Here is an 18289-nt window from a genome sequence, read left to right as displayed (position 1 = left end):
CTCGCTTAAACAAGCTGATCGACCGTTCGAAAGATACGCGTGTTATTATCTCACGAATTAAACGAATATCGACGAGCGCCTCTTCGTGAGAACACGCGATTTAACAACCGAGAACGTTCTCACGAATAACTAACGAATTAACCGAGCGCTGGGAACAAAGCAATTTCGGTCTTGTCTCGAGCAGCAGGAGGCAAATAAAAAACTAAATTATTTATCGTTCAAATGATGCGTCGCAGGGACGAGGTTGATGGAACGCGTGCGCTGCGTCGCAATTCATTGGAAATCCGCCACAAGCTTTCGGGCAAATCCCGACGGAAAACTCTCCCCCCGTGGATTATGGAAAGTGAAATGGGCCGCCAAAGTAAACGCGTAATTGCTAATCGCGATTACGACAATTACGTCGGCGCTGCGGCACGCTTCAGCACGAAGACGTGCTCGGGGAGACCTCACGAGGCCGTATCTTAATCAATTATTAAGCGACAGTGATGGAGCACGCAGTATCATTACGCGTTATCATGCGTTATCACGCGTCGGAGGCGACGAGTCGCATTCTCATCGTAGGAGGCGTTCTATCGCGGCATTTCCCGGTTGATTCTCTCTCGTACTCTCGTCGTCGTCGCCGCGCTATTTTACCCAAAAAAGAGTATTCTATTTGTAAAATGATTTTTCCCATAGTCTCATATTCTAAGCGAAGCCTTTTACAGAAAAAAGATTCTTCTTTCGATAAGGCGATTAAAGTGAACCATTCGTCTAAAATTTATTAGATATTATTCCAACTGTTTTCCTCTTATTTCAAGAAGACTTCCTCTTGTATCGATTAATTTTCCTCTTATATGAAGAGGAACATGTTGATTTGAATGTCGGCTTCTTTTGTTCATTCGTGCTCTACCTCCAGGCGCGAACGAAAAAATAACCATATGCTCGTGGCTCAGAATATTTGGAACGTTTTTTGAAAAAGGTATCTGTGTTCCAGTAACATATAACGAAAGTAATTTACCCATATTTGGCTACATACAGTTAATATAATTTATTGCAAGAAATTGAATAATATGTCTTTTAACTATGTTTCATACAATTGGTTATGACGAACATCTTTGTTAGCTATGAAGTTCATAACAAAACTGATTGGAAATTTTATTTGTTACGATGATCTTATTTCATTCGTGCCTACTTGTTGTAGAACTGGAGTCAGAAGTACATCTATATATGTATTATTTTTCGCTATATATTATAATAATTTTTTTCAAATTAACCGGTATAATCAGTAAGAGTACAGTAAGAACAAATAATGATCCTCTCAAAAAAAGATTAAATAATCTGCTCATGGCTGCTCATGGTGTATAATTTTGTTAGAAGAATCTTCTTGGGGTCATATATAAGAATAAAATCTTGTAAAATTTAGATGATTCCACTTGTTCCGAAATTACTTTTTCTTTGGGTGTTATATTCGCGTGTTCAATCCTCCGTTAGTCGCTATGTTTCTCACTCGTGAATGCTCGCAATATGTCGCTCACGAATAACCAATTTCCCCGTTATTTTCCTCCGTTTCCTGAACAATTTTTGGCAATTTGGCTCATCGGCATTTGGCAAAGAGGCCAGGAATATTAAAGTGCGTAAGCAGTGAGAACAAATTGACAAGTATTATGGCCGAGATCAGAAAGAGATCGTAAGAAAAAAACAACGATACGCGTCGTAGCGTGAACGCGTATCTATCGAATATCGCGATTAACGGAGGGTTAAGCGGACAATGGAATGCCTCTTCCCCTTACTTTGCGGGGAACAAAAGGATTCACGAAAATATCCCGAAAAAAGCGATGTACTGAAATCCACTGATTTTCATCGCACGATATTTCTTATCTTACAGTTGTAAAGAGGAGGACAACTGTGAAGGGGGGGGGGCGTTCAAGCTTCACACGTCGCACGAATTTAATCAAATATATGACAATATATTATTCATTATTGCCGATTCTCGCGTCGACGTTTCGATCGACGACTCGTCGGGCTTTAGCCCGTGCGTGTTCGTCCGCATAATTCCCAGAACGGAAATCTGTTGGAATCCTTTCCTCTTTTTAATTCCTCCTGCTCCGCGCATGTTGATAGAATATTAATTTACTTTGCGGCGGAACACGTCGATCTTTCTCCCTTCGGAAATGATTTCACAAGAAAGCAACAGTCACTCGACCAGGAATAACACGTTAACGCGTAGTGTTATTCGAAAATATCTCACGACGTCGTGAACGCTCGTCGAAGACGGTCAAAGTGCTCGACGGCTTACCGAACGGCTCGCGATGTCGAGCAAATACCGGGGAAGCGAGCAACACGGGGGGCAAGGGCGGGAGCCGGAAAAAGGTGGACGAAACTATGCTTCGAAGAGTTGAAAACTAAACACGGCGATTCGCCCGGCCGACTGCGATCGAACCTTTTTGCACGCTGTATTTTCGCTGGAACTGGGACTGCTTGATTCAGTTGCTTTAACAATGGGAGTCTAAAGTAGAAAGAGAGGGAGCGGAGGTGGGATGTAGTGGAGGAGGAGGAGCAAAAAAGGGTACAGCGTCTGCATTATATCACGCATCGAAAACCTCTTTTGCTGCCGCCCCGTGTTCATTATCCCAGCGAAAAAATTCCGCGCCCTCAACGAACCAGCGAGAACTTCATCAGCCGAGCTTCGTGATTACAGTCGTTTGTATTTACTAAGCTGGCACAACAAATCGCTTTGCCTTCTACCGCGAGCTTATTCCGACCGAGTGTCTTTCTCTCTCTCTCTCTCTCTCTCTCTCTCTCTCTCTCTCTCTCTCTCTCTCTCTCTCTCTCTCTCTCTCTCTCTTTCTCTCTCTCTCTCTCTCTCTCTCTCTCTCTCTCTCTCTGCCGTGCTTGACATCGTTAAGCGCGATTTGTTTTCTTCGCGTGAATAAGTAAAACGATAGTGAGCGATAATGCGGAATTTCGCGATAATAAGCGATAATAATTAAATGATCGAAAATCCCGCTCGAAATTCAGCTTTGCTTTCCGATGTTACATTCGCGGGCAGCGACACTGACGACAGATACAAAATCCTCATTACAGCACTTTGAAATTATCATTTATGCTTTGAGAGAGCAGTTTGTCGGATCGCTTCGTGTTGCTTTAAGGAAATTTTGAAAACGCACACGCGCGACTTCCCGAGACGAGATTTCTGTTCTAATTTCCGACGAATCCCGCCAAACTCGGTGGATCGACGAAGAATCTCAAGGTGTAACATTGCACAAGCTATTATCTTATATACGCTACGGTTAATTACTGTTATGGAAGAAACGGCGATCTGTGGTGTGATATGAAAGTAAAACGACAGCCCTCGCGTAAACATCTCGCACTCCTTCCAGTTTGACAGATTTGCAGGATCGGCGTAGAGTCCAAGTTTATACTCGGGATTTACGGCTAATTTGAAGCGCGAACGATAATAATCGTAAACATGAGTTATTAGTAAACATTGTAGATTTTCGGAATTGCAGTTCTTTTGGAGCCACGTGTTTGTCCTGGAACTTTTCCATGTATGTAGCACGCGCGATATAAACGCGTGATAAAGGCGTAAACTTTTTTACCGCGTATATTAAACGTTATACCTACAATCATAGAAGTAGGACTTGGCGATTCTCCAAGCTTACAAGCTTACCCTGACCGAATGTAGTTCCTTCCCGCACCCGCGAGCTTACAACAAACGTCGCGATCGTAAAAGTAATTTAGCGCTGCCCGCGATGGAAAATTTGGAGATTTCTCCGTGTAAAGTTTAAGCAACACGCATAAATAAGGAAGTTCTTTTCGTTTTACTTTTATTTCATCTCAAAAAATGATCTGGACGAGCAATTGTACTTTGAAGTAAAATTTCGCAGAGATATTTAAAAATGAAGTCAAGGGATACCGTCATATAATTCACGCTGAGTTAAAAAGACGCGCGAGGGCTTTCGACAATGCGACTCCAAAGTCTTTATATTGATTTACGTCGTTCGCGCGATTTTTGCGTTTTCGGAGTTGGAAGCGCTCGAAAATGAACGATGCCACCGTTTTTCTCCGGCGAATACGGAAAACGGGAAATTAGCGCGTTAACGAGTTTTTCCCGCGGCAAGGTGATAATGACTCCGCTCTCGTTTCGATTTCTAATCGATCACAGATAACCGCGTTACGCGATGTCCATTAGCGGACTTTTCCGACCGTTCCCATTTCGTCCTCGTTCTAAAAGTAACGCATTACATGCACATGTTGCGTTAAATATCGGCGAATAAGCCATAACGCTAATATAATATCGCACGGGAAGATCGCGAAATTCATTTTTAACGGCGCGATATCGACAGCCAGTCACGTTTCTTTTAATAGCTTCGTCCCTTCTTAAATTAAGCTTACTCGATATCGCGTCACACACACATACGCACACACACACACATACACACATACACACACACGAGTGACAGCTCTGAAATTTGAGATATTGGCTTAATTTCGTATTTTTCATAAGAAAATGCCAAAGACCACGTTTCGTGACGAGGAAAAATGGCACGTTTATATTTTCGATATTTACCGGCCGAGAGCAATTATTTCTACCTGTTTTCTTTCTCCATTTCTTTCACGTAATTCCATAATTAATGTTTCTCTTAATACTTCTTTTAATTATTTGGAAAAATCACACTCTGAGTTGTGTCACTTTTCCACGCGCGCGACGTATATATTTTAGTTAAATCTCATTATTAGACGATGCCGTTGAGTATTTATTTCCACTTACGCTTGTTTAACAAATACACAATCCTCGCGTGTCCCTCGAAAGGATCGATGCTCCAGAATGTAACAAATACTCATTTCGCAGCCGCGACTGTAGACTTTTACCGAAAGAGGCATCGCGGAGGCTTTTTCCCTTCTTTCAATCTCGGTGTGCCGTTATTAATCACCGCGCGACTTTCGCAGGTTCTCCGCGCGGCGATTGTCTCGCGAAACATTTTCTGACGTTTTTAATATCTGGGAAAAGAAACTCGCGGCGTCTCGTGGCCTTGCGCTTTGAGGAGTTCGCGCGGGCACGCGGGCGCACGTTTCGTCGCTCACGCCGTAAAAAGGAATAAATCGCAAAGCGGTTCTAATATTCATCGCGGCCACCGCCAGCACCACCATCATCCGTTGGTCGCTTTGAACGCAAAGAAACTTTCGTCGGATTAAATGTCGCGCCGCGCTGCAACAGGCGGATAAGAGTGAGTGCATTTCTCACGAACGTCGATAGCGGCGAAATAATGGAAGCCCCGTTGATTGCGCGCCACACAAGGAGCATTTATGATAAAACGCCGCAGGACCTTGCAATTGACTTGCAGTCTCAGCGAAGAAGGCTAATTTGTCATTGAGGAAAAGTACGGACGCGAAGAGTCGCGAATAAAAAAGGAGAGCAAGACACATCACATATATACACACATGTATTCCACTTGTGTGTGTGTGTGTGTGTGTGTGCATTAATCGTCAATCGTAGCAGTGGAGTATACCTATTTCCATTTGCGATATTTCCGCTTTAATACCGATAAACATTGGCGAATCCCCGCGTAAAATCTAGCATGCGTCGCCTCCGCGACTTCCGCGAAATGAAATTAGCTTCTAGAGACTCTTGTTTGTGGAAATATTATACCATCGAAAGCGTCCGCGGATCTCAAGTCATTGCTGATATCTTAAGGGACCCAGTCGTTCATCGGTTTTACACTGTTGTTAATATCCCGCCGGTTAATTCGAAATCGTCACGCTGGAGATATTTTGCGGAGGTACTTTAGAGCGTACGTCGTATCGCTTTAGAGCGAGGATATGTATTGTTTGTCGAGAATTTTATTTGCGCGAAAAATCGGATTTTCCTGCGGTCGTCGGCACAAAAGAGGGACCTTTATAGATACTCTGCGCGCACACACACACGGCACGTAGATACATATACGCGCATATCAAGCGACGTCTCGGCACGTTAACAAGCACTGCTTGAAGCTCTAGTGGGGTGGTACGAGTCTAATGACCGTATAGAGAGGCTATTTGACTGTTTTTCGCAGGGTCCCCTAAACACAGATATATATTCGACTCCTCGAGGCAAAAGAAGGACAAAGGACTTTAGCTTCGGTAAAGCGCATTATTTTACAAATTTCCAAAGAGAAAATATTAACAGCAGGAAATATGGCGGGAATACACAGACGGCGAGGAGCGTTCCAAAATCGCCTCACCTGCGTCGTATCACGGTTACTTTTTCTTTACGCGTGAAATACTTGAGAAATTCATTGTCATTGCCGGAGGAAGGAAGAAAGGCATTACTTTGTGCGGAAGTCGGCGGAGATATGAATACCCGGCCACATCGAATGGTTTGGATAAATTAATTACTCGGCAAACCCCGTTCTCTCCCCGCTGCGCCTCTTCGCTTACTTTTACTCTCCTCGACGAAAATAGGTTGATTGTAAAATTGCTTACGGTGACTACACTGAGAGAAAAGTATATGATATTTGGAACAACCATATAATATTTTTACTAAGAATTATAGTGAGTTAAACTAAAATTATTGTATGGATACAAATATTAAATGGTATGGGGTAAAGTAACTCTTTTATATAGTCAATATTACCAGAATATTTGCTAAATGATGTAACTATATGAATATTAAATCTCACTATATTTGTGAATGAGAAATTACCATATATGTGGTAAAAGTAACTGAACAATTATTTAAGACAATCATTGACTATATATTTGTGTTTATTCTACTATACTTATTCTACTATTTTGCAGGCTCCACGAACTATAAAAATATGGTTGACGCCAAAATGAACTATAAAATATAGTGAGATTATAGTTAATTCAACTATATTTTTCTATCAGTGTAAGATGCAAAACGTGAAACGTATGTAGATTTATAAGCGCAGAGCTTCCAGAGTGATCGCGCGTTTACTCGGTAAATATTAAACGTCAACGGCGAATAAGTTAGCTGACTTAACAGATCGGATATATATATATATATATACCGGATGAAACGCAAACACATGCGCACACACGAATAGTCGACTATATATATATATATATATATACACTTCATTTTTGCTTTACCTTTCTTGTGCATCCTAACAAAAATTACTTTGCATATCTGTCTCTCGCATCTGCAAGCTGTGATGCATCCTGTCTTTCTTTCTCCCTTTCTCCCTCTCTCTCTCTCTCTCTCTCCCTCTCCCTCTCTCGCTCTCGCTCTTTTTCTGTCTCTCCATTACTACTTTGCTTTTTTATTGCCGGCGAACGCCGGCGCGGGCGCAGCGTGTCGCGAGACTGCTTTGCATATTCTTCTTGTTCGCGGGCGCGCGCGAGTGACGTAAATGCGAACGAAGCGCGAAGAAACGCAGGCGACTTGGGGGCGAATCAGCTTAACCGCTTCAACAGCGAAATGCACGCCGAGACGCGGCGGTTCTCTCCATCCGGGCCGTGACATAAGTCCGACGAAATCGTGATGTATGGCCCTTCCCCATCGTCGCTTGCTCTCCATTTGCGTGGCCCGAGACAAGCCGCCACTGTGGATAATCGCGTCTTACACGTGTTCCGCTTGTCGGCTCCAAGAGACGACATATTTCAACCTGGGCCACGTCGTTTCTCGGGGATTCCCGCTCCACGTGAAACTTCCGATTAACGTTAAACGCCGCGGCTTCACCGCTTCCCACCCGCGGTGAACTTTCGAACCTACGTACAACTCACGGACAACTCATAATTAGTCCCCGCCAGCGGCACTCTCGCAAGCGAGAGTACTGTGGTGCGCGCAAAAAATTAAGACGCAATCTCGAAATTTTACAAAAGTTTCCGCTCAGCCCGCCGCTTTCCTCTCCTCTTGTTAACCTTTCTTGCCACCTTTTTCATCGTCATGGCGCCTTTTAATTTCGTCCATGTAGTTTATATTTGTTTGCGACGCTGCTGGGCGACTTAGGAAAATGGTGTCGCGGAGGGAATATTTATAACGTGCCTCAGCTCCATATAGCGCTTCATTTTACTTAAGCGGAAGGGATTTCATCGAGTTTCGTCGGCCCGTCAGCCGCACGTGCTGCGGCTAAGATACGATTGTGTCCACCCTACGTTCTCTATTTGAAGTTTTTATTTTCGCTATCTACAGCTATCTAACACGACAGAAGAGAAGGCGAACAGCAAACTTACTTCGCTGATAAGTCACCCTTAAAAAGTGATTTATCTGTAAGAAACGACGAATAAGTCGAAAGATATTCAATTTTCCACGCAGATAGTGCACCATTTTGCAAACGCGACATTTGTCCGACTTGTACTCACATCGTGAATGGATCGCTTGGCGATATCGATTCACATGGGACGCTTCGCTCGAGAGAAAGAATTTGTCCTAATCGATCAGAACTCCGGAGAGTTCGCTCACGCCGGATGCGCTCCCGTAGGAAAAGAACTTCCGGCCGGCATTGCCGACACGAAGAAGCAGCAAGAACATCTCTCTCTCTCTCTCTCTCTTTCTCGCTCATTCGTTCTCGTTCGCGCTCCCGGCGCGACTGATGTATCGAGCGGGGCTTTTTTTTATCCTACTTGCAAGAACCGATCGACTGTCTATTTAAAGCGGTGGGGCTTTATTGCGCATTCAAGGGGAAACGATACATTATCGAACAACCACCTAGCATGGATACCTTGGAGTCGCGCCATTGGGTCGACGGCGTTTCCGCGAGCTACCCTAGTATTTGGCGGAACGCCAAGAACCCGGAAGGGACGATGCCGGGATGTCGTCGGAAAAACCGAGGAAAGATGTTTTCCCGCGCAAGCCGTGCATTATTCCCAGCCGCCGTACGTTAATAGAGAGCGTCGTTTACTCTTTAAAGGGTTTTTCTATTACGGTAACTTGGCGCGTTATGAGAGAACGGTCTTTTAATTGGGGTCATAGGTGACGCTCTGAAAAAAAAGACGCGGCCTCCAGATGGGAATTCTATTATTAGGCGCGACTCTCTTCGCGCCGTTTACCCGCGGAAGAAATTTCATTGAAATTTCGCTTTCCCGCGTCGAACGCACAGCGTGGAGCGGCTAAGATACGGCTGTTCGCTGCATTTTCTTTTTCTCTTTTTCTCTCTCCCTCTCTCTCCCTCTCTCTCTCTCTCTCTCTCTCTCTCTCTCTCTCTATTCTCTCTCTCTCTCTCTCTCTATTCTCTCCGTTTGAGGTCTCTATTTTCGCGATAAAGATGTTACGACAAAATGCCCTCTAATATTCTCCGTCCTGTGCAAATTTTTTCATCGATTGTACCAAACTCTCTCTCTCTCTCTCTTTAATAAAAAGCTATTTTGCAACACCATCTTCCTTTTTATTTGTAGCATTAAATATCCAGACGCTGTTGAACTATACACGGTAATTCTGTCTACAGTAAGAATAAATAATAATTCTCTCAAAAAGAGATTAAATAATCTGCGTATGAGAGGAAATTTATATTAGAATCAATAAAATTTGCATTATACATATAACACATAATCCCTCTAACTTTAAGAATAATGTGTTTATAATATTTTCCTCTTAATCTCCCAGAGGAATCCTCCTTGAGGCCATATATAATAATAAAATCCCCTAAAATTTAGATGATTCCGCCTGTTCCAAAATTACTCTTTTTTCTGGGTGTATAGAGAGCAGGAAATGTAACATGTATGAGATACAGTATTCGTGTGGAAACGTAATAAACTTGCAACGAGATATTATGTTATCATCGATAAAAGGAGGATCAGGATATTACGGGAACGCGAAGAGAGAAATGCGGAAAATCTAAGATCTCTTGCAGGATACGCATATAAGGACCGTCGTCGTTCCATCTTATCTATCGTTGCTCCGACCGGCTCGGTTTCTTAAGAGGAGACAACATTCTACTCTGCTTCGCGTTTTATAACGCAAACCGCACCCACTCGTGGATCCGCTCTCACGAGGGAAAACTTTCGCAAAGTAATTTCGCCAGCGTTACGTTTATCCGTTATCCGTCTATACGCAACGCCGAGGCGAGCTGCTGTTGCTGCTGCTGCTGCTTCTACACCCGCTCGCCCTTCTAAAAATTTCCGATGTAGTATCGAGAAGTATCTACGAAGTTGCTCCTGATTTGTTGTCGGTTCGATAGTAGTTCGACTTACGCTTCTTACAATCCACTCGAAACTGGTCAAACTTTCAACCAGATACGAGAGAGCGAGAGAGTGAGAGAGAGAGAGAGAGAGAGAGAGGGGGGGAGAGAGGAGGAAGGGCAGAAAGAGAGCAAGGGGTTGGAAGGCGGCTCGGCTTCTGTGCACACACAAAACCCCCCCACGCCCGTCCCTGGCGCGCGTTTCCTTCCTTTATCCTTCGCCGAACGAGACAGAAGTGGAAGCGGACAGTTACATTCCTGATAGCGATCGGAATTCGTGACCCCGATATCCCGGCAAGTCCGACCGTCCCCATATGTTCGCGCGCTTCGCTTTATTTTATAGCGTGTCGCCAACTTTCGGAAGTCACCTCGGGGAGTGTCCTGAAGCTGAAACAGCGTCGCCCGAGACACAACATTAAAGCGCCCGGATATATACAGGACGCGCTGTTGTTCTCAAAGTGCCCTGGGGGTGTCTTTATCTCGCGGATCAAGATACTTATACGTCGCATGTTTCGACGTATAAACCTCGTGGATCCCGCAACGGAACGGGAATCCCCCCCCGTGCAGATGTGCGCGCAAGTTCTGATAAACGGTTCTCCCCTGACTTCCGCATCGGCGGCAATGTATGTTTACGTAGAGTTATTCAGACCGGGATTCACGCCGCGCAAAGAGTCGAGAGTCGGCCGCGGGTCCTCCTCTCCGCGAGCGCGCACGCAATCTCACCCCTCGCGAGACAGACACTCGCCCGGTGAATCGACTCGCCGCTGGTTGCCTCCAGAGCCATGCACGGACATGTTGAATTCGATCTGTGAAAAATAGCGCTATGAATCAAGCGCTATGCTACTTGGTCGCGATGTTGATTGGATCCCGCTCGTCCGACTGGGAAAGTTTGCAGCCGTGTGTCGATTCCTCGCCGCGCGCGCGCTCAAGTTGCTCCGATTTCACTCCGATTCGGTCATTCGGTTGCGATGTTACTCGCCTGACATGGCGTACCTAGCGAATGGATTTCTGGTTACTTTTCCCGACGGCTAATCTCCTTAGGTAGAATCGGGGTGCAAGCGGAAAAGAGGCTTACACACGACAAAGCTCTGGCGGGGCGAGAGAGGGCAGAGGAGAAAGGAATGAGCGTAAGAGATGGGGAGGAGGGGGAGACGCGCGCGCGCGCGCGCGCGAGGGAGAGAACCGGCGACCTAAATTAAGAATTTAAATATCTCCATGCAATCCTCGTGTAGCGCCCGCGAAACAAAAAAAAATACGGGACTCGGTTTAAGGATCATCCCGATGCTTTAATTAGGAAAAAATCCCGAGTGTAACTTTAGTTCGTCGTTCGCCTCCGCCAACCGCATCGCCGCGCTGTGTCGTGTTACACTTGTGCGGACTCGAGTGTTTACACGATACTCTGCGTTCGTTAGAGTAATCGAGTGTGTTATGATCGGCCGATCGTGCGAGAAAAATGGGAATTCTTCGCGACGCTTTCGTATTTTCAGCGTTGGGGAGTTTCGGGCGAAGCAAGTCGCCGCAATTGGATCGCGTCTCCTCTCGAATAATGCCTATCTCAAGGCGCTGCAAGAAGAAAGCCTCTCTTCTCCGAGTAACGAAATTCGTACGAGCCGTAATTAAGCCGTAAAATATCGCCACGACTACTTAGCCTGCCTTCGTGGCACTAAATCAAGCAAATCTAACTTTCAACGGTGCTACGCGTATATCTTAGCTGCGCGGACAAAGGTTCGTATTCACACCGTAAATTCAACGTGAAATCTCTTTCGCGTTGTACCAGATAGCATTGTACGCGATTTCCATATGACATAAATAAAACCCGGAGAATCCGCCGGTCACGCTACACTGGATCTGCGATGTGAATACGGACCTGACAAAAAATTGCCAATCTAATCTCTTCTTTATTACGTGTCGCCCAATTTCTCGCGCACAGGCTCGCGATCGCGTCTACGAGAAGATTGCGTTTTAATCGATCTTCTCGGCGACAATGAACCGCCGTATACGTGCGCATGTTTGACTTGTTTTACGAAATTTATATCGCAACGTCGAAATAACGAATCGTAATTTCGTATCGTAGTTTCGTATCGTAATAACGAAAAAAGACACGACGCGCAACGCATATAATATAATCAAATATAATTTGCTACACACACTTTGCGCGATATCATTATTATTATTATTATTATTATTATTATTATTATTATTATTATTATTATTATTATTATTGTTGTTGTTCAGATAAAACCGACGAATGCTCTCTCCAAGACATTTGACAAAAACAGACTGAAGTAAAAGATTTGACTCGAATTTATCAAGCTCAAGCTTGATATCAATTGTTCTGAATCAATTCTGTAACATGTATATATACAGGGTGGGGCAATAACTATTAGGACTTTAAATATCTTCGAATCTATAAGAACCAGAGGAAGATTTGTGTAACCAAAATTGCACGGTATGAAGGGGGCTATCATATAGCGATAATAATTTTTGTCCAGATGGAGGCGCTTCGGAGATACCAAGGTGAACTTGCGTTTTTTAAATGGGAACCCAAATTTTTTATTACACTGTCTTTTTCTACCAATTAATTTGAACGACTTTTATCTAAAGCATTTTCTTATTTGCCTAATATTTTTTTTAGATATTTGAGGAAAACTTGATAACTTTTTCAATATTTAACTTACGATATCTCGCTAATTATTTGTCGGAAGAAAAAGTGGTATTAGACTTTTTTGCTTTATTTAGTCTCAAGAATATATATTGTTACAATAGCGCCCTGACTTTTGTTAACTTGCTGATTTTTGGAAATTTTAAAATCATCAAATATAGATTCGAAGTCTTATAGATTCGAAGATATTTAAGGTCCTAATAAGTATTGCCCCACCCTATATATAAAAAAAAACAGTGGTTTTCAACGAAAATCTAATTTATCAGAAGTGATCGAGGAATCTGGATAAGATCAATGTGCAAACTACACGTAAACACGATAACATCGCGCCACGTCGCGTACGCGCTCTTGCGAGACTATTAACGCATCTCGCGAGCGTCGGGGCGCTTCGATAACAAGATTGAACGAAGGCGGCGAAGCATCCGGCGTTTTGTACGGAGGCAAGAAGGACGGGTAAATAAGAAAAAGGAAGAGAACGGTCGCTACGCTAACAAACGGAGCGACCTCGTCCCTTCGTTTTCTCTCCCCGGATTGCGCACTCGCAAAGATCCGGCTCGTTGTCGCGCGTGCATCCGCGAATGCGTGCCGACGATTTCGTCGGGCGGGGACGTCGTCTCTCGCGATCCCCGGGCGCGATACTCGCGCTCGGCAAATAATTGACTTCTGGACCGGGTTTCCCGACGCCGGAGAAAAGCCATTACCGGAGCGATTCGATTTCCATGGGCCGATAAGTTGATATTGATCTGCGGCCTCGCCGCCGGCTCCCACGTCGATATATTTCCGGATTAACGCGATTCAATTCCATCGCAGTTCCCTGCGGGACACAAACCGCTGCTGTAACGCGAAAAAGAGCTCGTGTTCTGCGCGATCTTCTGTTGTTGCGAGGAACGCGGTTAACTCGAACCCTGACCGAGTCGTTGTCTTATCGGTCCGAGGGACCGACTGTACGAACACAATTGTTCCACTGTGTCCCCGGTTCGCGTGGGAAATTCAGGAGAAAGGAGAGAATCGAGCATATATTGCTTTCTCTTTTAGGCAACAATGTGTCGAGTTGGTAGAGAAAAGTTCTGCACGCACGTGAGCTGCATACACACACGGGACTGCACAGCGACCGAGATGTTTGAATGATAATATTTTCCGTCAATCATTTCCTTCTTGAATTTTGTCATTTTATTTAATCATTTTATTTAATATTAATTAATTAATTTTTCGCCTTCTTCAATTTTGTCAATGATATTAATAATTTTATTTAACCTTTAGAGGACCGGAGTGGCTCCTATAAGAGCCACTAACAAACTCGAAAACACTACGCGACATGATGGTTACATATATATATATATATATATATATATATGTATATAAATATATAAATTTCCCGCGACAAAAATTGCAAATTTTAAAGGAAAAATGCCGATCCTTTAAAAGTTAATAGTATCGGCTTTATTTCATGATACGTATAATTTCGCTTAATAGTGTTTGATTTTATGATAGTGCGGATAATCGATAATATTTTATTACAATTTAATGTTACAAATTACGCATCAACTCGTACGAGTTTCTCAATGCGTTCAAATCCACCGATAAAGTCAAGTGCACCAGTCGATCCTGGAATTCGCACAATCGTTCCCTCGATATCGCCAGTAGTACGAGTCAACGACTCGTTCATCCGTACTCGTCAGAGTACTCTACACAGACCTATGCTTTTGAGGGAAGGAAACTCGAGTAGCTTTGTAGCGCTGTAACCTACCTACCTACGCACTCGCGCGTTCGATAGCTCGATACAACATTTCTCTTGCGAAGCGTCTCTCGACGTACATTATTTTTAATAAAGCAAGAGGCGCCAGCTGAAAGCCTCGGCCAAACAGGTCCGACCAACAGGTTTCGGCCTTGCGAGTCCTTGAAGTAAGAGCCCCACCATACGAGCGATAAGAAACGGAAGGAGCAATGAGCTTCCGCGGGTTGAAAAATGCGTATTGTAGCGCGAGGATAATAGCGGAGGAAGGGTCGGAAACACAATGTTCTCACATTGTAACACAATGACTCACATTGTAACTCGGTGAATACGACGCGCGACCGATTGCGCGTCTAACAGCACGCCCCATTGTATTTGCCCTCGCGCGAGTTAATAATAACCGCGCGCCCGCGCACGATCTCCGTCATCATCGTTCATAATTCATCCATCCTGACGCTTATCGCTGGGCTTATCTCGTTGCAGGAAGCTGCTTCAGGCAACGGTAAGGGCCAATCGTACGGGCCATTTCATGTGGGTGGGTAGCGATTCGTGGGGCGCCAAAGTTCACCCAGTCCGCGATCAGGAGTTCGTGGCGGAGGGTGCCATCACCATTCTGCCCTATCGGAACGCCCTTCAAGGTAAAGGAGCCCGCTACGTACGCTCGTACGCTCGATCTCACGTTGTAATCGAATTAATTGAGGAAGTGTTTGCCTCTCTCTACGGCCCGAATTAGGGACGAACAAAGAAACGAGAGCTAAAATCAATAATCCTGGCGACGAGTGAGCCATGGAGGGTCATATAAATGCGACGGGAAGTCGACCGGCGGTAAAATTAATGCGAACAAATCGACGCGTGAGATCAATAAGTAAAGCGTGAACCGGCTGGTGGAGGGGGAGGGCGGGGAGCGAAATATAGCAATGTAAATTTGAACGCGACTGTTCTAATCGGAGATCAGAATTTTCCGCCGGTTGACCCGTGAATTCTGCAGAAAATTCTTTAGCCTCGAGCAATATGTATGTGTGTAACGCTTTTTAATAATATACGCCTGTCGCGCCGGATCGCGCATGCGCGCGTGAGATACGTTTCTTTGTAAATTCGTTAAATAAGAGACGCGCGCGCGCGTGCGGCACAATGATGAAGCTGATTTTCCTCCGGATCGCGCTTCGATCCCTCCTATTCTGACGAGAAAGACACGTGCTGTCAGGATATCAGCGCCGCGTCGTAAGGATACCAGATGCCGATACAAAAGCGAACGTGAGCCTTCATCAAAGGTCGGCGCGCATGAAAAATGTATTATACGCGAAAGCTTTCACCGTGCCGACGTCATTATAACGCGCGAGGTGTTTGTGCAAAGAGCGCGGCTATTTCCGCAGAGAGAAATCCTTTAAACGAAACTTACCTAATATCTTTATACAAAAAAAAAGAAGACGAGAGAGAGAGAGAGGGAGAGAGAAAGAGGGGGAGAAAAGAGTGAATGCCTTTGTTTCGTCGCAGCTTTAACGCTTTCCTTCTTTGCCGTCAATTCTCTTTTTTTTTTTTTGTACAAAACTGCCGTTCCGCTCGTGACTCGTTAAAGAGCGAACGAATCTTCCTTCTTTCTTTTTTTTTTTGTTTATCCTCGTGCCTTTTGTCGAGGAATTTTTCATCATGGGACATTCGAGATAAATCTTGCGTGTGAATCCGAGTGAGTTTCGCGGGCGGTCGTAGTTTTGCGACAGAAGCTCGTTGAAAACCGTTTCGCATAAATCTTCCCGCTTGTATTCAATTTACGCCACATACCGCGAAGCGGATATTTCGGAGCGCCTCGGCGAACGTTCTCGAGCCGAAGTTATCGCGATATGCGCGCTGAATCGAAGTTATCGCGATGCATTCCGATGTCGCGGAAGGAGAAGGGAGATATTCTCCGCGGTGAACTTTGCAATCGGGCAGCTCTTTTTCGTGCTTCTCCATTATTAGGACTGTGCAACTCGTTAATTAATACGCGATCATCCGAGGAGGAGATGAAAGGGACGCCGCGGATGCTTTACGAATTCGGGACGAACGACCGTCGAGTTTTCGACGTACGACCGTAACTCGCTTAATCCGTTCGTACACTTTATTCGCTGTTCTCCCATAAGTCGCGTAATTCCGTTAACTCTCCTTAATTCTTTAACTTGTCGGATGCGTTTTACCGGGGACCACAATTGAATTTCCACGTCACCGGGCTTGCTTACAGCTCACCAACTTCGTTATCGCCGCTGCGTAGCGATACCGTCCGACCAACTTCGACGCGACGTTCATTAATCTCTCGCGTGACGAGCGAGTAATATTTTCCGTCGCCGATTTACGTCGCATCATCGTCGCGGAATTAACACCCGCGGGCCGAAAAAGCGAGCGAGCGCGCGCGACGCGACGACACTTCCGCATGGCGTGCTCGTCGAGTAATTAACGCGCCCCGGAGTGTCGAACTCTCGTTAGTCGGTAGATGCTGTATTACCAGAAATTACGGCCCACCGAATGCCGAAAAAGATGAGGACCGTCGTTCGGGATACCCATTAATTCCGTGAACTGTCCAACTGTCCCGGGAGGAGGCAGAGAGAAAGAGAGAAAGAGAGAGAGAGAGAGAGAGAGAGGGAGAGACAGAAAGAGAGAAAACGACGATATCGAGGCACGATAGACGCGACGATTGCTTCCCCCTCCTGATTATTATTAGATAGTTCTAATATTCCTTCATTTAGTCTGAACAATGAGTAAACCCACTGATATTTGCGTTTAATCGATCCCCTGAGTACTTTTGTATTGATTTTATTTCACTCATCAGCTAAATGAATGTAATTCCACATCCGCGTGATCGCAGGAAAGTCGAAAAAAAAATCGCAAAAAGACTAACAAGTTTTCGAATTAGTTTATCTTGGTCATTTATTTCTCTTGGTCATGCCTCTTATTTTTCTTTCTTTTTTCTTTTTTTTTCGCGGAAGCTTCGCAGAGGAAGCTTCTCTCGTTGGAAACCTCAGCAAAATTGCATCGTGCGGCGGGGGGGAACACGCGAACGACTATCCGCGTGTGTTTCAATGATTCCGTGAGCTTTGGACTGAAAATGAATCGGCATCGATAAGTACGCTCCTCTGTCGAATAGAATGTTCTTGCTCGAATTTTCTCGCGAGCAGCGGCGGCGCGGGAGCCGCTTTTCACCGGCGAAAAAGCGTGATGCATCGGCGCCATCGAGCCGGCCGTCGAGCGACTCGACTGTAACAAGTGTGGTTCGATTCGGGCTCGTGTTATAGGTTTCGACGACTACTATTTGAGCCTGCGGCCGAGAATGGGCGACGAGTGTCGGGGGCAGACCGAGAGCAATGTTCCTCATAAGTTGGAGGGGAAGATGGTGAACTGCCGGAATATCTGGTTCCGGGAGTTCTGGTCGCAGCATCACAAGTGCACTTTCAGCGCGAACGCGTCGAGCGACGTGGCGCGCTGCACCGGCATGGAGGTCCTCGTCGATTACGAGCAAGAGGGTCTGGTGCCTTTTGTCGGTAACGTATATAGATCCATCTTGTCCTTATCGAGGACGCCCTCTGCCCCGACTGTCTATCTTATCCCTAGCCTTATGTTGGAAACTCCATCCTGGTAGAAGGTAATAGGAAATACGGAGATACGTGAGGAAGAGAAAATGGAGAGAGAGGGAGATAGAGGGAGAGAAATTTTTTTTACTCGTGCGTGAACTTTTCAATCAAGGTATTTTTGCGGACTTCCGAATCCACGATATCATCGGGATTCGATAATTGACCAGCGATAAAGTTTTTAATTAAATTTTCGTCAGGA

At 45.1% G+C, this 18289-nt stretch overlaps 1 protein-coding gene across 2 annotated transcripts in view; it reads left to right on the top strand.

The window, feature by feature from the left end:
* The window catches only part of LOC105191861 (metabotropic glutamate receptor 8), a 109908-nt gene that overhangs the window by 71067 nt on the left and 20552 nt on the right, over positions 1–18289 (top strand). For both annotated transcript variants that reach the window (XM_025299270.1, XM_025299271.1), the window contains exons 7-8: positions 14975–15129; positions 17755–18000. In XM_025299270.1, the coding sequence (XP_025155055.1) occupies positions 14975–15129; positions 17755–18000 (401 nt within the window). The remainder of the gene's footprint in view (positions 1–14974; positions 15130–17754; positions 18001–18289) is intronic.

This window comes from Harpegnathos saltator, unplaced genomic scaffold, assembly GCF_003227715.2.
Source record: "Harpegnathos saltator strain DR-91 unplaced genomic scaffold, Hsal_v8.6 scaffold255, whole genome shotgun sequence".
NCBI lineage: Eukaryota > Metazoa > Arthropoda > Insecta > Hymenoptera > Formicidae > Harpegnathos > Harpegnathos saltator.
Note: the sequence above shows the minus strand (reverse complement) of the source record. Positions and strands in the feature narration are given on the sequence as shown.